Here is a 25733-nt window from a genome sequence, read left to right on the forward strand (position 1 = left end):
CTGTGTGAAGAGAGTTAAGTAAACACTAGAACATCTGAAAAGTCTTTTTTCCTGGCTATATATTATTTAGAATGGGTAAATGGGTCTATGTACATTGTAGCAGGAGAAGAAAAAGCCCAAATGCATGTCACACTCCAAAGAAATGCCATCTCTACATCTTAGTTGATAAGTATTTAGGATATCACAGAAACACTATATTTTAATCATCAGTAGTATCATGTTAATTCAAAAGCCTGTCAAAATATCTGGGGAAGCAAATACAATTATGAAGCTAAAGTCAGTGATGTCTTTGCAAAATTTAATTTAGGGTTTGGGTTTTTTTGTATGATTGTAGGGCTGCTGGTCTTTGGCCTGATCCCCATACGGAAATCTAGATCTGTTTTTATAAACCACTGTTTCGTCTGGGGTCCTAATCAAAGTGGTATCTGTGGATCTGACCACCCTGCAGCTGCTTTGTGAGTGACAACAGTTTTTGTGCTGGATTCTTGATGATCAAATGTCTTCTTCCCTTTTTCTTGTGCCACCCTCACACTAAGGAAACAGTGATAGTCATGCTAGACATATCAGTCTTTTTTTTTTTTTTTAATAAAAAATAAAAAGCCTAAAAGAGAGCCACCACTACATCTGTAGCTGTTTGCCTCTGGCCTTCAGTTGTTGTTACTTAAGTAGTTGCAAATTTGTGTACTTTTCCAGACAAATAATCAGATGATGACTAATATAGCTGATGTGAAAATAGAAGCTCCCAGGCTTTAATCCCAGTATTCACAAAAGCAGTATTTGCAGCCCAAGGTGAATCTTGCACCTATTTCATCTCCATTGTCACTTCATAAAATAGAAATACTTCTCTTCCATATGTCAAGTAAAGTGGTTGATGTATTGTAATGTAGATTCCTTTTTCAAAGTTCTTCAAAACAATTGTTGAAAAGGGCAATGCTCTTTCCGAGCTGTGAAAGAAATTTGGAAGAGGTACTCTTCTTTGCTGGGGAGATTTCAGTAATTCAGATGTCTCTCTTTTATACACCTTTTTTAGAATTTAATTTTGTTTGCATGAAGTAAGTGAGCAAAAATTGCACACGACGTGTAAACCTTAACTTCTCTTTCAAGAACTGTTAATATATGGTCGCCCTGTATATGTCACTCTGATAGCCAGAAGATCAAGCAAATTTGCTGGAACACGTTTTCTGAAACGAGGAGCAAACTGCGAGGTAAATGAAATGTGATAGTAGCAGTTCTTGAGCTTGTCTCACTGGAGAACTGAATATTTTAGAGGGTTGTTAGGGCTTTGGTTGAAAATTATGCTGTTCTTAAAATAATAAGTCTTAACCAGCAGGTTTTGTTTTGTTTTGTTTTGTTTTGTTTTTTACACTTAGAGATAATGTTATTTCCCAAATAGAGAAAAAAAAAAAAATCTAATAATATGCATTTAGGGACAAATGAGAATTTAACCTTCACTCGTGTTCTCTCTACTAGGATTTGGTATTTTACAGTATAGTTGTACTCTGTAATGATCAGTTCTTTATAATGCGTGCAGCTCTGAAGGGTCATGTCTACATCATATGTGTATTTCTGTTTGTTTTAGGGAGATGTTGCTAATGAAGTGGAAACTGAACAAATACTTTATGATGCTTCAGTTATGTCATTTTCTGCAGGAAGTTATTCTTCCTACGTTCAGGTTCGAGGATCTGTCCCTCTGTACTGGTCTCAGGATATTTCAACTATGATGCCTAAGCCACCCATAACGTGTATGTACAAATTACTCTTTGTGGTAGTTAATGGTTAGTGCTGTGTCCTAAAGGAACACGTGAGAGAGTAAGTAAAAACCAAATTTGCAAAAAATGAACAAATGTCTATGCATTTGTTCTTTGGGAAGCCATAATTTAAGGTAAACCAATGTTCTTTATTATTAGCATCATGGCATACAAACGTTCAACCATATAAAAAGCTGCATTTGGTGAAATTGACTGGGAAAAAAATCTCAATCTTAGACTTCACATTCAGAAATAAGGTACAAAAACCTTCTGTTTGAGGATATCCACTTTCTTTGTGCTTATTACTTTGTATACAAAGTATACAAAGTTAGTTCCATTTATTTTAGTGTCGTGTGTATAATTTTGAGCCTACTGAAAATGGTGGAATACATCTGGGATAAGTTTAGTGGGGCCAGAATAATTGCACTTTTTAAGCATCTCATTTAGGTTTTGGTTAAGAAGTCACTTCCAGTTTGGAAAAGAGAAGATTTTTTAACAGCTTTTGCATGAAAAGAGTGGAATGTGTGTAATTGTATAATTACTATTAGAGAATTAGTATGTATTTTGTGAAGAGTACTTTCAAGGGAAAATGATTTAAGTGACTACAGCTTACCTAATGTAGTCCTGAATATATGTATTTGTTGCAGTGGACCAAGCAGATCCTTTTGCACATGTTGCTGCTCTTCACTTTGACCAAATGCTCCAGAGATTTGGCTCTCCCATTATTATTTTGAATCTCGTGAAGGTACAATATTTTGAATATGTTCTGTATGTCTTCTGATTTTTAATATGATGTTTATTTTTGTACAGTCTCTCTGTAATTTTGCTCTAAACTAATACTAGCTTATAAATAGCATATGTTGTTCATAAATGGGAAAATGCATAACTTTCTAACTGCTTCTACTACAGCCCTTCAAAAAAAGAAGTGAGAGAGTTGGGGTTGTTCAGCCTGGAGAAGAGAATGCTCTAGGGAGACCTTATTGGGGCCTTTCAGTACTCAAAGGGCGCTTATACGAAAGATGAGGACAGACTTTTTAGCAGAGATTGTTATGCTAGGACAAGGGATAATGATTTTGAAGTGAAAAAGGGGAGATTCAGGCTGCATGTAAGGAAGAACGTAGTTACAATGAGGATGGTGAAACACTGGCACAGGTTGCCCAGAGGAGTGGTAGATGCCCCATCCCTGGAGACATTCAAGGCCAGGCTGGACGGGGCTCTGAGCAACCTGATCTAGTTGAAGATGTCCCTGCTCATTGCAGGGGCTTAGACTAGATGACCTTTGAAGGTCCCTTCCAACCTAAATCATTCCGTGATAGACTTCTTTCAGTATCCTTTCAGCATTGTTTTCAGGTTCCGTGCGAAGTGAGGTTTGTAGGCTTCGTGACACAGTTGACTGAATTATTTGAAATATTATGATAGAGACTTATCTTCTGTTGTTTGCTGTCTGGTGGAGTCATGGAAGTATGAGCTGGGGAGAAAACTGCAGCATCTGGTGCTGGGTGACTGGCAGTGGCAGCAGGACTGGGCTGGTGGGTGGAGCGTCGTGATTGCTGCACTAATTTGGTTCACTGCTGTAGTACAAAGTCTGGATACTGAGTGGCACTGTCATTTTGGTTATTACATCTTGTATTTGTGTTGTGGGGGCGTTGGTTGGTTGGTTTGGTTTGTTGTTGTTATTGTTTTTGTTGTGTTCCAGCCACTTCTGGTGGTATCTGTTTCCACATTTATGCTTAATATATTGATTAGTTTTACTTGAATCGTATCTTATTTCTTTTTTGACTTTAAAAAATATTTAGTTTAGCATATTGTAGAACTGTGTTCAATAGAAAAAAGTGATCTGTTATATGCATGTAGAATCTGTTACTAGTATAAAAAAATAGGGAAAATACAAAAGAAAGGCTTTAAAAACTCTTAAATTGTAGTAAATGGCAAGTAGGTAACCTATTTTCTATTTCTAGAAGCTTTCCTGTGTAGGAGTGCTTTTAAGACTCTCCAGTAGTCTGTGAAATCAACTTAGGAGAGCATTTGTTGACAAGAAAATTATTTTGTCTATTGCAGACGGACATAGCTTTGAAAAGCCATTGTTGCAGTGTGAGTCAAGGCTCATATGACCTTTCCGTGTGAATCATCATATGTTTTTATTCACAGGGCTTTTGATACAGTGGCTGAAAATGTATCTCTTTCTTTCCATCTCTGTAGATGCTCAATAATAAGATGCTAAAATTCATGTTCCTTTATTACTTTTTGTACTGCTTTCAAAAATAAAGGCATCAGGGGGAAAAGCCCCCACACCTGAACACCTTTTTTTTTGGATGTTGCCATTGCTTTTACATAAATGCTAAGTGTTTCTATCTCCCATACTTTTAAAATATGATTTCTTAAATGTTAATGAAACATATGTCTATGTTCTCCTTTATCTGTCTATCCTAGAAACCTGTTAACTATCAATTAATGTATTAGTCTTCCCTTGCGTTTATTTCTGACTGCTATTATATATTAAAAGAAGCTTCTATAGCATAAGCTCAGTATAAGTTTTAGTTTGGATGAAGTTGAGAGCAAAGAACATATAGAGTGCCAAAACATATGGTACAGTCAGAGTATGGCAAGATAATTCTAATTTTTTAAAAATATTGCGAGACTGGAAGATAGGAGCTGTTGTCCCCCATCTCCTGTCAGTAATGGAGAAGAATTTGCCTGGGTCCTCTTGTATCCCAGAACTGAATGGGACACTTTCCTTTCTGCCTTTTTCTTTCTCTTTTGTCTTTGACCATTTCCTCCGTAGAACCACTTTTGTTTCTGTGTGCTTTTCTTTGCTCTTATAGGGCTCCATTTTTCAGAAAATTATTATGTGGAGTTGAGATGGGTGACTTGTACTACTAATACAGATCAATTGTTTAAAGCCCAGAACATTTAGATTTTTCTGTTCTTAATTTAACTGTACTAGTTTTGAAGAAGTGCCCACTGTTATTACAGCTTTCACTTTTCATTTCTGTTTTATATACATACGTGTGTATGTATACAGGTTACATACGTTTGTTAATGAAACTTGTAATGTTAACTTCTTTTTCTTCTTGGTAAAGGAACGTGAAAAAAGAAAGCATGAAAGGATTCTTAGTGAAGAACTTGTTGCTGCTGTGACATATCTCAACCAGTTTTTACCTCCAGAGCATGCAATTATATATATACCCTGGGATATGGCCAAATACACAAAAAGGTAGAAAAGATCCTCCTTTGTACTGTTGCCCTTAGCCACAACACAAATAACTGTATGCTACTGAGTGCCTCTCTTTTCAGTTGAATGTAGCTTAGGAACGATGGGAAAATTCTGTTACAATCTTTGCACAGAATAAAACCTCGGCTTTTTGAAAGATTTTTAATGCTTTCTGGTTCGTTTGTTTGTTTGTTTATTTTTAATGAAGTAGAGCAAAACCTGAACACTTGGAAATTCTCTGCAAAGGAAAATTTTAGAGAAAAGCCACCAAAATGCCATCAACATTCCATCTTTATTCTGAATTCGTCAAAACACTGCTTTTTGGGGATGTTCCAATTCAGTAATTTGAATTTATTTGAGTTACAAAATTTTGGAAAACAAGGGGTTTCATATCCATCAGTCTTTTCCATTTCCTCTTCCAGAAGGAAATTAGGACATTAATTTAAATGTTATGAAACATTTGAATTATTAGAAGCATGTCTCTTAGAAAGGCAAATATATTCTATAACTTCTTATTCTGTAATTTTGGACAACAGAATGCTGTACTAGTATCATGTGAAAAGGATAAATGTTTTCCTAAATGTATAAATATTTACGAGGCATAAACATTTGAAATCTGTAGGTGTGGATTGCTATTCCTAAGTAACACACAGCTGGGTTGTAAAGTTCTCTGACCTGCATATGTCTAATGTATCTTATAATGCAAAAAATTCTAGAAGAATAACAGGAGTTGTTGCATCAGCTTTCAGGTATCTGTTACTACATCAGTCTGAGCAAAACGATGGAGAAACTGGTATAGTTCAAAGGACAGGAATATAATTATTATTTGATAAAATTATGTGAAAAAAGCTTTGGAAAACAAGTCTTATTCATTTTTTGAGATGACAAGTGGTTGACATGGTTGGTCGTGTATGTATGAAACTGTTACTTTAAAGCTTGATGTGGTTTCACACTACATTTTTATTCTAAAATAGCATTGTGTACCGTTAGGTATATATTCAATTGTTTGTGTTATGCCTAAATATCAAATCTCAAAATAAGGCTAGATTTCCTTTCAGAGGATATGATAGATGCAAGTTCTTGGGTTTTAAATGGAATTATGCTGATGAAGCTTAATGGCCTATCCTATGTGAGAAATTAGACTAGGGGATCAAAAGATTCCCCTTCTAGCTTTAAGCTGGGTGTATATTTGTATACATATCCAGCCTAGTACAGATATAAAAAAGTACCCGAGGGCTTGAACAAGATTAATTCTTTATGCAAGCCAGAGGTACTTAAGAATAGAAGGTAATGTATATGTCTGCTTAAAGAACTGACAGTTTCAGGAATGCTGAGAACATTTTTCCTTCCACATGTAGCTTTGAAGTTTCCTGGGAAAGCAGTACTGGTGGAAACATTCCAAAATATTGCTTCCATCTCAGTGTAAGCAGTCTTTAAAAAAGAGACAATTGTTTTTTGTTACTTGAAATGTAAACACTGTAATAAAAACTTTGAAAATAAAATTAGGAGTAAAAAGAAGGTAAAATCCCCAACAATGAACAGATGGTCACCCTCATCTGAGCAGAAGGTGCAGGAGATTGTGAAGGCCACACATGGAAACAAATGTTACTAAAAAATATAGCACCTTGCAAACAAAATGAGGGAATATGGTTTAGCATAATCATATATCCTTTCTGCCTCATTCTGTTTTTTTGAATCACAGACAGTTTGTTAGAGGAAAATTAGTGTGACATTAAAGTCAAGGAGTTTTAGGTTTTTGAAATCTTCCGCTTCTACTTTATGTAATATGTTTTATTATTATAATAAGTAAACAAAATTGCTCAGATACCATCAGTGTCTGATTTCTAAGTCTGTAAAATCTAAGAAAACTGCAGACCTACTTACTGTTAGATAAATAAAGCTGTGATGTGAGTTTTCCTTTAAATAATTTCCAAGCATTCCAAGCAGGTTTTGTTGTTTTGTTTGTTTGTTTGTTTGTTTGTTTGTTTGTTTTAGTATTAGTAGAATCAGAGAATGTCCTGAGTTGAAGGGACTCACAAGGATCATTGAGTCCAACCTTTGTCCCTGCACAGGACAACCCCACAGTTCACACCATGTGTCTGAGGGTGTTGTCCATTCTCTTCTTGAACACTGCCAGGTTCATATGTCATGATTGTCTGTTTTCTCTCCTCAGCAAACTTTGCAACGTCCTTGATAGACTGAATGTGATTGCAGAAAGTGTAGTAAAGAAAACTGGATTTTTTGTAAATCGACCTGACTCCTACTGCAGTATCTTGCGACCAGATGAAAAGTACGTATCATTTAATTGATGCATAATGAATAACATCTATTGCTTGGAGAACCATCTGGAATGTCTGTGCCCATTACATTATTTCTTATTTTAAGGCTTCAATTACTGTGAAATAATATAAATTGTTATTAAGTTATAGCTGAGAGGATTGCAGTCAGAGGCGCATGCTAAGAAACACTAAGACTCTGAAAAATCTATAGAGTTTAATTATGTAGCTATTGTTCTACTTATAATGAATTCTGATTTAAAAAAAATATTTGTAAGTTGTAATCTGTGTCATGTGTGTTCATATAGAGGTTTGCATTTTTTTTCACTTTAACCAAAAGAATCCTAAATTTGGGAGTTCAATTTACCACTTTGTTAAATTTACAAAGCAAACAACATTTGGAATTTAATAAGTGACTTGTTTTGAGGCATAGTAATAAAATACGTATCATCTAAGTGTTAATGAGTCAAGTGTTTTCTGACTGATTTTGTAGTATTCATACATACAAAATTTAAAACTTTTTTTTTTTAAATAGAAGCTGTGTTTGCTTAGACTGCTGCAGAAGCACAGTGATTTAATCAGCTGAATTCTCTCAAGTCCTTGAAAATCCAGGAGTTAAATAACTTCCAAGTTAAAAGTTCTATATATTTTTGATTCAAGTTTTCACGTTAGGGTTCTAACTCATCACTACCTGAATGAGCATTCATATTTTACCTTAAGAGCATTCTTGCTTTTTAGCCTTACTTCATTTAGAAACAGTCTGAACTAAAGCTCAGAGCTTTTCTCTGCTGTGCAATGCAGCAAATGGGGCGGCTGCAAACTGGCATGAACCAGATCAATACATCGTCAATACATCCTTGTAATGCTGTGTTCTGTACAGACAGTCTGGTGAGTCGCAAAAGCAGTTTACAGGCTTGCCGTAGCAGTGCTCCGGACAGACTAGGTAACCCTGTTAACTTGTAAATATTCAGTAGTTTGGGGGTTGCTTGTGCTGAACACAACTGCTCCTCTACCTCAAAATGTCATTAATTTCTGACTCATGTTCTCTGCCTCTATGTACACTAAGGCCTGTATATAATTGCAAAACCTAGAGGATAAATAGCCCATATGCCTAGAATCAGCACAAGGGAGAGGTTTAAATCAACCAGCTTGTGCTGCGGGGTATGTTGTGCCTCTTCCAGTTGTTGGCATTGTACCTACTGCAATTTTTGTGCACTAAAGACCCAATCTAGTAAGCCTGGTGTCACTCACACTCTGTTTTATAGGAAGCAAAGGAAATACTTTCTATGGCTTTGGAATATTTCTTCTTTAAGGCTAGATTTTTTTGCAAAGCAGTTTACATACAAAACCTTACTACTCTTTGAAGCTTTCAATGCTTTCTGCTATTCAGGGATATCAGTTTTGCTTTGTGGCAGGTTTTTAATTGTCTCCTTTTTTCACTGAGAAGATCAATACATGGTATGATCTGGGTTTTTTTTAATTATGTGTAAGTCATTCTGTTTGGTATCTTTTGCAGGTGGAATGAACTGGGAGGTTGTGTTGTTTCCACTGGACGGTTGCAGGTACTAAGATAATATTCTTCATTAATTCATAGTTATAGAGACATAGATCAGCATTCTTAAAGCACCAGTGAACCATTTCATTGAAATACCCAATTGGTGATTCACAGATTGCTCTTAAATTCGTGTTTGTAGTAAAAAGCATTATAGAGGTCCGTCCTAGAAAACCCAGTTGGGAAATAAAGTTCTTGGGTGGTATCACAAAAGCTTATGCTGTTGGAATTATACTTTTGCTGGAGGCAGTCTAAGAAAGACTCGTATTTTAAACTAGTTTCCATTACTACTTAGTCTGTAGCAGCACTGGTAATGCTACAGCTAACAGCAGAAGCATTTTAACAAACTACATAATACAATGTTAGATTGGAGAGGTAAGGACAAACATACTTAAGACTGGTGGCGTATTCATATACATGAAAATGGGTTATTAAAAGCATTTTCACCACTGCTGAATGTTCTGTACATGGCTATAATTTCCATCTCTGAAATAAAATACAGCTGGCAACACTGGTTTCTTTAAGGTCATAAAAGTGCTGACTAAACTATACAGGAACAGACTTATACCTGAATGTTATGATTCTATATCCTGACCACAGGCTGTACTTTTAATGGTTTTAAGACCATTCCTATACCTTCTCATCACTAGGATATGTTTGTTGAGGGTAGATAAACAACGGAGTAGATAGAACTTGATGTGTTTTATTTTAAAACAGATCAATGCTAGTTAGATTTTTTTGAATGTTGGTCTTATGGATTTATCTCTCTTAAGGCTATGATTATTTTATCTGTCTTTCAACTTAATTATTCAAGGCAGTCACCACAGGCATACTATGTAAGCATTTGGATTATGGTTCATCTTATCTTGGAATAGATATCTTGAGAGTCACACCCAAAAAGTGCTTCTTTATTAAGATAATAAAAGTTTAGCTGGCTGACTTGTATGTTGCCATATATATTTGAGCAGAAGAGTCACCCATGCTGTTATATTAAAATGTTTCTTGCAGCTGTTCATATTATAAAATATATTTCTATGTCCGTTATGGAATTGAAGAATGGTGGTGTGAGCAGCATAAAAGAATATGTGCCTGACTGCGACCTTCAACAGAACATTCATGTGTGTTTCTCCAGATAAGGAAAGCTTATATAGAACCACCATCACTGTAGAACCACAGCAGGCTGAAAGTGTGCTTTATTTTTTCCAGTAGTTACAGCATGCTTGAAAATAAGTACCAAAATAAGTACCTTCTTCGGTGAAATAACACAGCCTTTCTTTTTAAGGTAAATCTTTAGAGCTGTTGGTAAGTTGAAGGAGAAATATACTTTGTGTGATGATAGAAGCAAGAATATTTTGAAAGTAGGCCTTACAGCAGTCTAATGTATAATAGCTTGCTAGAGTTGCTTTTTAATATTCTTTAAAAATGTCTTTGCTCAAATTTTTGTGAACTGACAAAAAATTCAGTATTTGAGATTTGACAAATCTTGAGATAGTGGGGAAAAAAGTAATAATCATGAGGGTAGTAATTTGTTACTTAAGAAGAGTCTCTTATTTGGTTTGCTTTGCCAGACCGGAGTTCTCCGAACCAATTGTGTGGACTGTTTGGATCGCACTAACACAGCCCAGTTTATGGTGGGAAAATGTGCTTTGGCATACCAGCTCTATTCATTGGGATTGATTGATAAACCCAATTTACAATTTGATACGGATGCTGTTAGGTAAGATAAATAAATAAGTTGTGTTGTGGTTTTATTTTTTAATGAAGTATCAAGATTTAGGAAAAGTGTGTCTATATAAAAAAAGAGCGCAATTCTTTCTTTTGGAATGATTTAATGATGTTTATTTATGCAAGTTCAAAAAATCATCCGTACTTGAAATTTTCTTGAGAAAAGCCAGATGTGCTGAAAATTTGCTCTTCTGGAAGAGTATGTTAATCAGGCTTCTTAGAAGATAACTGCTTCACTTCATTCTCTTTGTATGCCTAAGCTTAAACCAAAGAGTTTCCCTTTTAAATAAATGTAACAAAAAACTGCACACCAGTCTTTCACACTTACTTCACTTGCTTGACTCAAAATGCAAACAAAAAATGAGAACTGAGATAAGTACATGCTTTTATGGAGAATGCCAAACTGATATTTGTATTGAAGTACATCTTACCTTGATCTTTCTTACTTTTCCTTTGGAAAAAATCTCTGCTTTTTGATTTATTGAAGAAAAGTTTTCAGCAAAGTTGTTCTCTCAGATCAAGTATCAGCAATACTTTTTCAAGCATCCTCAAACCATTTAAGAAAACTCAGCATTTAAATTGAAATGCTCTGGGGGTCAGGGGAAACTAAGCTACTTAACTTGTGAATATGCTTCAGAAATTAATGTAAGAGTCCTTGAGGTTCCTTATAGCTATTGTTGTGACTGTGAAACTTATGGCTTCATTGCTGGGTTTGACCTAGTGACTTATTAGTTTTAGAACATGAAGATGTAACTCGTGTTTCAGAAAAGAAAAATTACTCCATCTCCCCTCCCCTTTACTCATGTCCCGAGTTCCCTGTCTATCTTCTCTCTCTTGTTTCCTTTCTGTGCCCCAACCACACAAATTTCTATCTCTTACCATCATCTCTTAAGATTATAGTGGTTACTTCGTGTCTGGCTTTCCCGATACCTCATTTCTCATCTCTCTGAAATGTGCCTATTAGCCTGGTAAAAAGATTACTTTTATCTAGCCACATTTGACTTGTTTTTTTAATTCTCCATTGCACTAGATGTATGCCTGTCTGAAACTGATTTTGTCGTCTGTTAAGACTTATTTCTGAATTACTGTATTCAAAACAATTAAAAAATCCTGCTCTATAATGCAACAAGTTCTAGAGACAGGCATGTGCTGTATTGTCTCTCCATTGTGCAGTCTTTCACTTGAACCTCTTCCATCCTTGTTCCCTGCATTGTCTCACATTGAGTATCTGCTCCCTGCGTACTCTGCCCCTTAACGTACATTCTTCTACCTGGCCAAAGAGGGTAATCTGTGGCAGTCTGTCTTCCTTAATTTAGCTAATGTGTCTGAAAACCTAACTTTTTAAAATCACATTCTTTGACTGTCCTTATAATTCTGATTTTTCTTACATGGTCTCACTGGCTGCAATCCAGAATTTCTATTGAACGAGATTTCTGAAGTCAGTGTTTTATTTTGGTTGACTGTCCTGAAGGATAAGGAAGCCATGCGTCTTGAAACAGTCCAATTTTGCATCTAGCAAGATTAATCTTAATGACTTCACACAGGACTGTTTCTGCAAGCTGTGTTTCTTAGTGATTCCTTCAGTGTAATTGTTTTCCTATGGAGGAAGTTCCTAGACAAAGTGTACATTAGCAGCTTATTTTGTCACATGTAGTTAACTTTTCTCTCTACAGATGACTAGTCTTTGTTTGACTGTAGGCTTAATATTTTGGGGCTGTGGAAGGGTAATTTAATTCTACAAGTCCTTTCCAAATCAAGTGGATCAACGTCCTTAGTGAATTTAAAGTTGTCTGCTTTCTGTGAACCTTTATCATGTGGGGTCATTGCAACTCTGTTCATCAATCCACCATGGTTGACTGGGAAATTTCTGAGAGGTATCATCCTTTTACCTGCCAGTCGTTGTCTTCTACCAGCTTTTTGTTTTTTAGCTGACCAGTATTGCTGTCTTTCCCCTTGTTTAAAAACAACCAACCAACCCCAAAGAAGCAAAGAGAAGATTTTCATACATGGTATTTATTATAACTAGGGAGATTTTTTGAAGGCTATATTGACTTCATTCCCAGTGGATTTGACAGAAAACATAGCCTTGAGATATTGTCACGTTCTGTCCTATTTATTCTATTTAAAATACTTTAGTTTGTGAAGTTATATGGTGTGTATTCTCCCTGCAGGCTAGTAGGACATATTGATCTTCTCCCTGGATCTACAGAAGCACATGGTCTGTAGTGTGAATGCGTTCTGATATAAGTTAGTGACAATCTTAGTTTAATCCTTCTTAGTAATTATTACATTGGAAAAAAAAATCTACATATTTGTCTGACTAAAGAACAGAGACATAGCTTTAAATTTCAGTGTTTGCAAGTTAGTAGAATGTTTTAATGAAGTGCTGTGTTTGTAAACTGGCAGAAATTTTTAGGAGAAGAAAATATATTGCTTGTTAAATGGAAAGACCTTCTTATAGTAATACTTTTTATTTTTTTCTCTTAAAACCTCTCTTCGGCAATTTGATAGATGTCGCATTTTGCTTTTCCTTCAGATTATTTGAAGAATTGTATGAGGATCACGGAGACACCCTTTCTCTGCAATATGGAGGTTCCCAGCTTGTGCACAGAGTAAAAACATATAGAAAGATAGCTCCATGGACTCAGCATTCCAAAGATATTATGCAAACACTCTCAAGATACTATAGTAACGCTTTCTCAGGTAAATTTAGTTTAAGTGCTTTCTTTTAAGCCATTATTTGAAAAGCATATTCCTTGTGATGTTTCAATAATCAGTACTATGATCGTATGACAGATCCTTTATACTGTAATTTCGAAATAATTCAGTAAAATCTGATTAATATCAATGAGTGTTCTGATTTGTTGAAGTCTTCATATCACATCCTATGAAAATGCATGTTGTAGCAAGCAGTCTTATTTTATAAAAGTTAGTGAACTGATGTGAGAAGTATTTAGAAAATGTACACGTGTAGCACTGAAACTGTCAGTAACATTTGTACATCAATAGAGAAGCAGGTAGCTGTTATAGAGTTTAATATAGAGTTAAAATGATGGATGAAATGGCTTCAACAAATATAAGTGAACTGGCAAATCTAAATCTCTACACAAGTATAATAGAAGTCTTCCAGTGGAGTGTTTTGTGTGATATTCCTGGGCATTTCAAACAAAAAGCAAACTCTGATGTATGTAGTTGTCTTTCCTGAATACAAGCTACTGACTGTTGAATCTGTGGTAGAAAAGACAAAATTAAACTTTAAAAGTAAGGTGCACAATGAAAGTTGTAAAATCTAAGCTTACTCCTTTATTGGCTTGTATCGGTCACTGAATTTTTTTTTTTTTTACTTTGTTCTGGACAACACTGCTAAGAAAAAACCTCATTGAAAAATGCTGAGCCATACCTTATGCAAAGTAACTGGGAAGAATGCTTAGTGGTTTTAGGAGAAAGATCTGAAAGAATGATCAAAGGACAGTCTAAGACATGTCAGAATTACAAACATTGAGTGCATGTTCTGCATATTGTGTCAGTCCTCTATTACTCATTTTCACAAAAACTGCATAGCCAGGGAAAGAAATTGCATTTTTTTTTTCTAGTAGACTGCAATTAGAAATTTAGAAATTGTGTGAATTTTAAGACAGTGAGTTGGACACTGCCTAGAAACACTTCAGTAATCTCTGGTCTCTTTAGCTGAAGCTATTGTTCTTGTTAGTAACAATTCTGTGTATGTAAGAAAATGTGAGAGCAATTGAAGTGCTGTTTCTGAATATAATTCATGTAATTCATGTATCATATTTGCCCAAATTAAATGAGAAATGGAGAGCTTGCTTGTTTACTTCAGTAATGTGGTCTCTTCATCTTGGCAGTGGCAATAAGTTATGGCTTCATCAGTTCTTACGAACAAAAGGAAGCATGCTTGCAGTATCACCTATACTGATAAGTACCAGATGGAACAACTCTCTGAAGGTGTTCACTTTTATGCCACTTAAATGGTTAGGTGGAAGCTTGAGCAAAGTTCTAGATCCACATTTGGAGATGTGGTCTGCTTGCAACGGTAGTCAGGATATGCATGTGTTTCAGTAATAAAAGAGCTTGTTCTGAAAAAAGATATTACAAAAAGAAGAATATTTAATGAAAGAAGTCCATCTTGTCACCTGGGCAAACTTGTAGCTGAGTACACAAACAGAAGTTAGTATTTACTGAAGTCAATGGGCAAAATGAAACTCTCATAAAAGTTGCTGCCCAGGGGGGTTGTGGAGTCTCCTTCTCTGGAGACATTCGAAACCCATCTGGACACGTTCCTGTGTAACCTCATCTAGGTGTTCCTGCTCCAGCAGGGGGATTGGACTAGATGATCTTTTGAGGTCCCTTCCAATCCCTAACATTCTGTGATTCTGTGATTCCCCTAATTTATTTAGGGTTTTGGTATCTGATCCCATTTGAGCCAAATATTTTTGGTGCTTTATGCACCTTGTGTTTGAAGATGACATTGTTGAAACATAGCATTCAATGTTTTATCGACTGCATTTTTAATATGAAATTTTAAATTATTCATTTCAGTGAAATGTAAAGGTTCACTGCGCAGCACTCTTCAGGTGGCATCTGCAAGCCTGTCAATGTGACACATTGAGAGACATCTTCTTAAAGTTTCGCAGAAAGCAGAGATAAAGGATGCATTTTTAGAACAGGATTCTGATTTGCTATACTGCACTTATTATTGTTACTCTTCATCACATACCCTGTAAAATACAAATAAAAGTCTGAGGGCTAGCCAATTCTTGAGCCAGCACCTCCTTATGTTTCTGATCTGAGAAACTTTTTGAATGCTCATGAATTTTATGTAGCAGTAGTAAACAGACAAGAAAAATTTAGTGATTTGCTTGAAGTCATGCTGTGTATCAGATTCAGAACAAGGTTACAAATGGCTTGCTAACGGTGCCTCCTAAATAAATCACGTAGCCACACTTGTTCTGTTTGTCTGTCATAAAAAATACATGATTCTGAAAATAATTTACACTTCTAAGAAAATTATTTCATCTGTTGACCTCAAAGCCCTTAGGATAATCACTTACTAATTAAGTTGTACAGATGAGAAAAAGAAAGACATGTATTGGTTAAGTGACTTGCCTGGAGATACTGATCCAATAGATAAGACTAGGACTTGTAAGAAAGATAACTTTGAATACCATTTCACCCTACTTCATAATATGTGGCTTAGTTTTTCTATAGATATTCTGTGCCTATACATTTGTAATAAGTTGCCTATATAATAGAAGAGGGAAGAATTGAAAAAATATTCTCAGGGTTGACTTGGTGACTGAAGCTTAGAAGAAAACCAAGGTTTCCTCCTAAAAATATGGGACAATTGATTTTATCGTAACTTGAAAAAAAATCTTGCAGGTTTAGGCAAAAAATATGACTTTTTCATGCATGTTTTTAATAGTAGTATTTGATAAAAAAAGTAGAGGGTGCATTGTAGTTTGGGAAGTCAAGTGTTTGAAGTACCCTGGTTATAAGCAAATGTGTTGTACCAGAGAAAAGAACATCATTCAGCTAAGAACTAGGGGTTCCTTCAACACCCTTTCTGGCAGGCATTCTGATTAATTGAATTCTAACATTTTTCTTCCATTTGTGATTGTCGGAGAAATTAGGAAATAATATTCCAAATAATATTCTTTTAGCTTTTATGCCTTTTAGGAAGTAATGTGACGTTGCAGACTTCAGTGCTAGAGTTGCGACATGCATAATAAGCTTCTGGAATCTGTAATAATCCATTTATCCACAAACAGGACTGGACATAGTAAACTACCTTTTAGTGTTGTATGAAAGTAAACTTAATTACTATAAGCTTTTAGTCATGGGACGTTATAGTCCCCATTGTGTTGCATCACTCATGATTTAGTAATTTGTCATGTAGTGCAGTTGGAAACTCAGATTGAGAACAGTAGATTGTTTTAGGCTAATTCAGTTAAATGGCCCCTTCAGTTCCTGTTTTCTCAAATGATCTTAAAAATGTGCTAGTATACACGTACATTGCAGTATCTTTTGAAAAATCAGTGCAGTCTTTCTGCTTGCTTGTACATAATTATAACATTCAGTGCTCACAATGAAGGGAGAAAACCTGTTTGCTGTTCTTTCCGTGCTCCGAACTGCATTGCCACATTCTTATTTATTTATTTTTGAAAAGAGAGGGTTTTTCTGCCCAGATAAGAAAATTGATTTCAAAAGCTCAATATCCTGTTTTCTCTGGCCAGTGTTTCAAAGAAAGACAAAAACTTTCATTATTTTTGTTCAAAATTAAGACATAAAATTGATCGATCCTCAAGGCAGGGGGGAGGATTGTCACCTTTCAAGTGTCTGCTTTGCTTCCTCAGTCACATATATGTATAAAATATGTTTGTGCCTGCTTGAAGACTTACACACAAAGAATATTTAGTGTTATGGTTTTTTGCTTATAAATTACAAGTTGAGAAGTAGGACAGTAGAAAGAAAGACATTTTCTAACAAATGTCCAGTATTTCTGTTAAGATTAAAACACAACTGCACAACTGAAACAACAGATGCAAAAGAGTTTGAGTTCTTTTGCAGCGTAACATTTAACAGTCATTTCTTTGCTGTAGAAGAAAGGTAAGAATGCTTTAATGAACTGCTGCCATAGGCCATTTCAGACAATTAATTCGTTAAGTCAGTTGGTATGAGTTTAAATTCAAACTGTTTTCACGGAACAAATTTCATTTCGTTTTATTTCATTTTAACATCTGTCATGTAAGTAGTGACATAGTTTGTTAGCTGAATTTTTTTTACTCCAATTGTTTTACAAGTATTTAATGAACAGTTTCACTATAACTTCTGTTCCTGGCAGGTGAAACAATGGTAAATGAACAAAGAAAGACTCGTCTCTGCCACTGGCTTTCAGAAATTACCACCGATTTTAACCTGTTTGCTCATGTTAATTAATGTTGTCTATAGTGCTCCTCCAGTTTCTATGCTTAAAGAAGAGAGCTTTCTTGGGGTCTGTGCAGCACGTTCTTTAAACCAGTAACTAAGAAACCTACCAGGAAGAAACAATACATGTTGCTGCTTGTGGCTTTTCCTTTCTTTTTAATTGTCACTGTTCTCCTCGTTCTCTCCATGTCTTGGTTAAACTGAGCCACTATTTTGCAGAAACAATATGACTTGGAAACCATAAAGACATACATATGCTTTGTGTAGTACTATGTAGAATGGTTAGTGTTTATAAGCTGAAGTAGAAAGAAGGTAAAAAAAAATTCTTGTTTTTGGAATAGTGCTCTGAAGGGACAGTGAAAGTATCTGGAGGGAGTATGAGTGGGCATAGAAGGAAGAAAAATGCCATATTCCAGATGAAAGGCCCTCTAAGTAGGAGAGGGGAGCCCAGCAACATCAAGAGGCTTCCCCTTTCTTTCCATTTTCCTCGTGGTTTGCCCTGTTATGCCATGTGGGCTTTTTATACTGAAGATCCCACTTCTACATATTGACCTCCACATATGCACACTTCTGTAAAATACTGCACTTTTCTATAATCCTGTTGTCACTGAATTTTTATGTAGCACTTCATTTGTCAGCTGCTTGTATGTCTTCATACCCTGTAAATGATATTATATGTTGCACAGAGGGAAGAGACATTCAAATCCTAGGGGGAAAGAGGTATTGACTTAAACTTTGGTGGTGGCCAGGAACTTTGTCCTTGCTGCTGTACCACCACTTTGTGGATTCTGCCTGTTTTTTTACTGAGTCTTTTTGATGCAGTTTGTTGTTAAAGAGACACTCAATTCTCATAATACTCTTCTTGAAATGTGGAGAGAACTCATGAATGAAGTAACACTGTTGAACTAGTCCGAACTATTCTTTGTCTGGTGATCACTGAAGTGCAAACAGGAGTGGAGACGAGAGCTTTGCACGTGCTAATTCCTCAGAGCACAAACAGAGCTCGGTTCTCCATGTGTTCCCCCATATCTGAAGATCCTTTGTGTGTAAGCCTTCCTCTGCCCCTACAACTCTGCTTGCAAAGTTCTCTTTATCACTGCTCACCATCCCCAAGCCCTCACCTGGCTCCAGCTTTTCTTCATGTGTTGTAACTCATCTGTAACTGCAACTAGCTAGCAAGAGAGCTTTTAAAGATGTTAAGTGAACGTTTCTTGCCACGCTTCATCTACAGACTTTAGTACTTGCTGTATTTAGTTTGCTGATGCTTAGAACATGTCAAGAGAAATTGATGATTTAAGCCAACAGGAAAGAAAGTGCAAATTATTAAAAGGTGCTTATGAAGCTTAATCATTTTACTGGATATGTTTTGGCTAAAAAAACTGAAAGAATTCATCATTTCTGTGTGATGTGGGAAACGTGTATTGTGTAGATACTGTTTAATTTCATTAATTCTTCCGTTATTTAGACTGCAGTAAACTTATCATATGTCAGATTCCCTGACACATACATAAATACATGCGTGTGTTTCATGCATACACATGTACACAAAGGTGGGAGGCTGAGCTGCAGCATGAGATCGATCTTCTGCAAAGCCTGTGAGCAGAGCTTCTGCCTCAGCTTCTGCAAGGGAAGCCAAGGAAAGAGCCAGGACTGGTACCAGCCCAACGTGCACTGCAGCGTGGCAGAAAGTCAGGTCTAAATTAAGGTTCGTTGTGGTGGCTGAAGCCCAGAGGTCCCTGTGGAAGTCGTAGGATGTACACACTCTGTGAGGAGCAAACGTAACCAACAAGCAAATGTCTGAAGGGGCATGAGCTCTGCGATGTTCCTGGTGTTAAGTGTCCCTCTTGTCTGACAGATGCAGACAGGCAAGATTCTATCAATCTCTTTCTGGGAGTATTCAAGCCTACAGAAGGAAAACCTCATCTCTGGGAACTTCCCACTGATTTTTATTTGCATCACAAGAACACCCTCAGTCTGTCACAGACCAGGCGAAGGTATTTTGCTGTTCTGTTTCTTTTTGTTTTGTATTGCTCTAATAAAATTTAAAAACGCATCCTGTTAATCAAATAACTAGGTCAGCCTGTCAAAAACTTGCTTACTGTTTTGTAAGTTTTTACAAAAACTTAAAAAAACAAACCTTCAAGAGATTACTGAAAATGCTGGATGTTGGTGTTTTTGGGGATTTGCTTTAGTATGTTTTCCTATTCTACTGAAGAAAGAAGTTCCATGTCATAGGAAATTCTAGGCTGTGGTATGAAGTGCTTCACTATTTTGCTGAGGTACAGTTACCACTGTCTCATTAGCAATATACAGGTGTATTTTGATGGTCAGATTTATTAAAACGGTGTTGTATTTGAGATTAGGTTATGAGGATAACGTGTGTGTGTGTGTGTGTGTGTAATCACTTAGTCTGCAGCCGTGCATACCAAGAAGCCCATGATCATCTACCTTCTTTCAGCCATGTGTAGCCTATTTTGAAGAGTATTTCTCTTCATCTGCATTCCAAATAGAGCTAAAGCTTAAAAATTTTGAAGTAATTTCAGAGTGTTTCATGATGTAGAATGATGTAAATACTGTGTGTAAAGAAAAAAATATATATTTTTCCATTTTAATAATAAGTACAGTACTAGACTTGTTAACTAAATGATCTCTTTTAGGAATTTCCCTGTTTGTATCTTTGTTCATTCAATGAGTCTTAAAGCTCTGTGTCACAAATGGTAGATCTGAATATCTGCATTTAGATTTTTGTCTGGGGAAAATGGCAAGTGTTTAAACAGTGTATTCAGTCCCTGTTGGCTGCTTATTCAATTAACCCCTTGTGGAAGCTGGCATGTGATATGACTGTTTCTAAATTTCAATCCTTTCATATTGTCTCCTGAGGCTTCTCTTGAGACTAGCTCGCATCAGCCATACAACCAAGTGCTGTTTCAGGCACACATGAAACATGCAACATTAGTTTTATTGCCTACTCATTCTGAACATTATTGTATGTAAAAAACTAATTCAGCTGATATATCTCAAATATATTAATGTCATACTCTCCCTTTCATCTGTTACCCTTTTGAACAACTGTCTCTTATTTGTCACAGATACAGCTCTCAAATGAGCTGGAACATTTAAAAAAAAAATGTTGGCATTCTTCATTTACTTGTTAATTAGTTTTGTCTTTCATTCTGGCCAGAATTTCATCTAAGCACTTAGAACATAAAACCAGGATGTTTTCTTATGTGAACAAAATGACACCTCCATGTAGTAAATGGTGAGGTAAAAAAAGCTCTTCCAAGTAATTTTTTGCTTCTGCCAAACTTATTGGACAAGTTCTTTTTATAATTTCTTCCTACCTGTCTGTGCAGTGTTTCTGTTGGATTCTTGGGCACAGCAGCAAAGGAAATAATGAAAACTCATTAAAAAAATCAAGAACATAGCAAGAGAAGGAAGATGTTATTTCCTGCCATTGAAACTTCTTTTGACTGTCTGTGCTTTTCCTATATTCTATTTGCCTCTCCATCAGAAAGAGGAGATTTCATGATGAGTTTCATGTATGACTTGTACATGATTTGTGATTCACATGAAAAGACAGTCAATATGGAAAAGGAGACTTTCTGTTGCCACATTACTTATCATTTATGCAAGCAGCAAAATTGGGTGGGTTTGCATAGTTTCAGAAGGCCCTGGAGAAAACAGCTTGCTAGCATGGCCTGATACAGGACTTCAGGAAGAGATCAGACTGTCAGGCATCACTCATTCCTTTCTCCCTGGGACATCTGCAGGTCATTGTCATGGGGAGTAATTTAACAACGTTTATATTTCTTAAGTGCGACTTAAAAGAGTTCAGTGGCAGGTTTACTCTATTATTTACTGCATGGGGGAGATACACCAAGCCAAATGCTGCCTACCTTCTTTCCAGGCGTGTGTATCGGTTCACAAAGCAAACCTTTGGGCATCTTCTCTCCCTGATAACATTGACATGTCTTGTCCTGCCTGTTCTGCACCATGTCCTAAGTCCCACTAACGAGCCTGTCTCTGAGCATGGCATGCACCCCTTACTTCTGCTCCAGATGGCTGCATTGACACGAGTAGGAGATAACTGCATTACTGTTTGGATCACAGCCCTTACAGTGCTGTGCATATGCACTTAGTGGAAATAAAAATCAGTGAAGTTAAATGTGTTTTCATCCCAAGCAATAAAACAGAAGGAACTATCAGAATAATTCAGAGAAGAAATTAAAGTATGTTTGAGAAGAGAAAATAAAATATGTAAACATGAATGAGAGATAAAACATGCTTTATTTTATGAATGTTGCTTGACTTCCTTTGCTTTTCAAAAATCCTGAATAAGCTTCCAGCAGGCCCTGTTTTTTGTTAGCTGTGTTGACATACAGTTCTCAAACTCTGCACAGCTGTCACATCAAAATGTATTTCTATGTGTAGAAGTCAGCTGCTTTGACAATTTTACGATTTTATCATTTACCTCCATTTCTTCATACTTTTTTCCTAAATTTTAAGAGCTGCATAAGTGGGATGGAGGGTGATGCATGTTTTTCTGGTGGTGGTGGTGTTTGTTTGGGGTTTTTTTTGTCCAAGACCAGAACAAGAGAAACAGAGAATACTTTCTATATGTACTGGACCATAATTTTCAGTGCTGTAGAGGTAGGCACCTGAAATGTGTTTTGTTTAATGGACAAAACCACTTCTTCCCTCCACACCTGTGTTGAGCTCATGTGTTTAAGTTTCATAGTCTGAGAGCAAAGTAGGGGGGTAGGGCCCTGTTGAGGTCCTCCATCCATGGAAAGTTCTTTACTTTCTTCCACGCTTGAATTATAAAAAAAATATTGCTAAACTGACACTGTATGGCTGGGTAACTGTGATGTGCAAATGTTTAGACTGGATACAAGATTGAATCTTCTCTATCAATTACGTGTCTGTTTTTCCTGTACAGCTATACTTACTGGTGGACCACAGGTGTGCTAAAGCATTTACCTCTTCCTTTTGATGAAGGTAGGAACCATGTTTGCTCATTATCTTACGGAGTATCTTGAAAAAGAAGTTTTAATCACAAATTGTTTTAAACTGGTTTAGATCCCAAGCCTGAAAAAGGAAAGTAGGCTTCTGTTTGTTTAGATTTTTGCAGAGTCAGTAACTGTTAGTGAAAAGATTATTTTTTCTCTTTTCTCCAGTGACATGTGCTGAAAACAGACGCAAGTTGACAGTGAAGAAATTCCACAAGTATGAAGAGGAAATTGATATCCACAATGAGTTTTTTCGGCCATATGAGTTGAGCAGTTTTGATGAGACCTTCTGCTTGGCAATGACCAATTCTACACGGTATATTGGGGTGTTTTGGAACTATGAATCCTTAACTGGAAGTTGATTTGGTGTGAATTAAATGTACACTGGATTTATTTGTTTAAATTTGTGTAACCTGATAGGTTTTGTGGGGTGTTTTTTGTTTTAAGCTTCAAATTTAGCAAACTTCCTGAAACTTAATCACAATACTGAAATGGAAGTGCTAGTCTAAAAAAAAAAAATAATCTCTTAAGATAGTGTTTAAACTTCCAATTATTTTCCATTATGGGGTGCCAAACGTGTGGGCACTTTAAGAGAGAGAAATGGGGTTTTCTCTGTGGACTCATTAGATCACAGGGAGTACCTTCAAAGCAATTGTTTTCTAATTGCTCTGCTTTCATTTTACGATTGTTTTCTTCAGTTCATCAGATTTTCGCAGCTTGCCAGATGTATTTATTTAGTTATTTGGCAATAATCAGCTGGGTATTCTAAGCATAATCTTAATCACACTTTGGCTGAAGACTTCAGGCAGATTATGTGTTATGTTGCTTTTTGACCCAATTCGAGTGTTGGCAGCATTTTGAAAACAATATGGCTGAGTTACAGAGCTTCTTAGCACAGGAATGGAGCAGGCTTGTGCCTTCTTGGCAAATGGTAGTGTTTGCAACTGTTTATGGGACTAAATAATGTAATTAAAAGCTTTTTAAATACGTAGGGGGTCATATTTACATGCCTTGTAATGCTGAAGTTAGAATTTGATATTTCTTTCTATAACGACTTTTTTTAAATTCAAAGGTAGAGGTGGTTCTTCCAGAAAATGTTAAAATTTTAGGTGTTGAACTTAGCTCATTAACAGTTTTTCCTTTCTATTTTGCCAGAGATTTTATGCCTAAGAATGTGGGGATTGATCCAAGTCCATTTACTGTTCGTAAACCTGATGAAACTGGAAAATCGGTGTTGGGGTAAGTCTGAAATATGAAAACTTGTTCTGGTTTAATAATAGTGGAATTGTAATGCAAGTAAGTATACTCTGTGTGTTTGTGTAGCATATTCTTTGTTACAGGGGAAATGAAAAAAAATCATTGCTGTAGAATTGTACACTTTGAAAATTATATCTAATTTGAGATTTTTATTTGACACTGGGAATGCTTTATTCAGATTTGTTTAATCTTTTCTGCTTTCTTCTACTCCTCTGAGTGAAACTCATGAGAGAATTTTATGTAGAATAAAGGTACAGAGATTATTAAAAAAACAACAACAATATATGCATTCTTGTCACTTCCAATACAGAATACAATTGTCATTAGTATGATGAGATAATGAAATTTTAACAAAGATTGAACAAATTTTGAATAAACAGAACATACCAAGAAACAGCAACTAAATGCCAGTTTCAGCTCAGATTTTTATAAAACACCTTATTTAAAGTATTTTTAGATAAAATTATGTAAAACAATGCAGCAACAGTTATTGGGACAAATGAATGTTTCATTTAGCTGCTTTTGCATCCTGGGCTTGCTTTGATACTTACTTAGTCATTGTGATTGATCTGCTGTATCACAGTAGGGCTAGGGGGAGTTTTCCTGAACCACTTCATTCTCTCTTTGGTACCTCATATTACAGAAACCTTTTGTCAATAGTTACTAAATATGTGTTGTCACAACATTATAAGTTCTTCTGAAATTTTTCCGCTCTGTTAAAAGCTACAAAATTTGACTATTTCATAGATAATGTCTGTTGTTACTTGACCATAAGGGACCTGCTGTCAATGAATGTTGAGAGTTGACTATGCCTATCACTAGTAGAACCTGATTTCATGCTACTGATGTTCCCTGGGAATAAGCAGGAAGACTGTTTGACAGTTATACAGTTTACCTCTGCTCAGAATTGTGAGTCTATGGGTAATCTGAGGATAAGCTTTATTCTTCTGCTTTAGTATAATGTCAGATTTTGGACTAATTTCTGTCCAGATATTCCGTTAAAGACTCGACCATTACACACATTTCCCAGGCACTTTGCTGCAAGCTCTTCACTGTGACTTTTAGGGATTGTTACGAGATAGAGAATCAGCTGGATCAAAGTCGCATTCCAGGACTCCCTGGGCATTGCTGATAAGGTGTCCCATGCATTGGCTGTGTAGTTGGTTAGAAGCGGCTTCAATCTTCCACCTTTCCCATATTTAGCACTTGGTAGAGATGGTATCTTTGCCTTGCATGTTTGTCATAATCTTTTGATCTACTATGACATTTCTAGAGGGTTTGATGATCTGTTTTCGTCTGTGAGTGTTTTTGTCCCCTAGGACAAATACATCTTGGCCTTCTTTTGAAGAATATCTGGGGATATCACCCTTACCAGTGTTTGGCTACTTGCTCCGTTCTTCAGCTTTCAGCAAGGACTGCTTTTCTTTTGACCTTCACCTCATTTAGAAAAGCAGGGAAGAAAACTGCATTTTTTTATAGAAAGAATGCAGTATGCCTTTATGGCTTTCTGTGAATTTCAGTCTAAAGAGATGCCAGTTTCTGCTGAGTCAGAAATTAAACTTGTCTCTGTTAGATTTTCCCCTGGGGCGTTTGTTCCAGTTGTTAGAATTCTTCTGGTATGTTAATGTCCTTGGGGATGGGGTATGCTCTCAGATCACAAAGCTTGGGAAGAACTTTCCTACTTGTTTCTATGTGTACCTAAAGTATATAAAGTTTAGCTAATTCACCATGGGGATAAATTGCTGTATGAGTTTGCAAAATGCAGAACTGTGTTACAGTCATGGTGTGCGCCACTAGAGCTCAAGTGGCTCTGGTGGCCTCCATGCCTTTGCCGATGAGTGCTCAAACCAGTATTTTCACCAAAACACATGCCGTTGTCAAAGCCTCTCAGCATGCTGGTGGCTTCCTTTAGGGCCTTCCTTCAGGGTAAGTCATGCAGTGTCAATGTATGTATGGACAGTCACCTCAGCAAGATGTGGGTTGCCTGTTTCCAGAACTGATTTGTCTCTGAAT

General features: G+C 36.2%; 1 protein-coding gene across 2 annotated transcripts in view; it reads left to right on the top strand.

Moving 5' to 3' along the window:
- The window catches only part of FIG4 (FIG4 phosphoinositide 5-phosphatase), a 69289-nt gene that overhangs the window by 19246 nt on the left and 24310 nt on the right, over nt 1–25733 (top strand). For both annotated transcript variants that reach the window (XM_065059711.1, XM_065059712.1), the window contains exons 8-19: nt 1105–1205; nt 1580–1742; nt 2396–2493; nt 4829–4962; nt 7133–7249; nt 8752–8797; nt 10356–10504; nt 13049–13215; nt 19310–19448; nt 22394–22452; nt 22632–22779; nt 23619–23702. In XM_065059711.1, the coding sequence (XP_064915783.1) occupies nt 1105–1205; nt 1580–1742; nt 2396–2493; nt 4829–4962; nt 7133–7249; nt 8752–8797; nt 10356–10504; nt 13049–13215; nt 19310–19448; nt 22394–22452; nt 22632–22779; nt 23619–23702 (1405 nt within the window). The remainder of the gene's footprint in view (nt 1–1104; nt 1206–1579; nt 1743–2395; nt 2494–4828; nt 4963–7132; nt 7250–8751; nt 8798–10355; nt 10505–13048; nt 13216–19309; nt 19449–22393; nt 22453–22631; nt 22780–23618; nt 23703–25733) is intronic.

Source organism: Columba livia, chromosome 3, assembly GCF_036013475.1.
Source record: "Columba livia isolate bColLiv1 breed racing homer chromosome 3, bColLiv1.pat.W.v2, whole genome shotgun sequence".
Lineage (NCBI taxonomy): Eukaryota > Metazoa > Chordata > Aves > Columbiformes > Columbidae > Columba > Columba livia.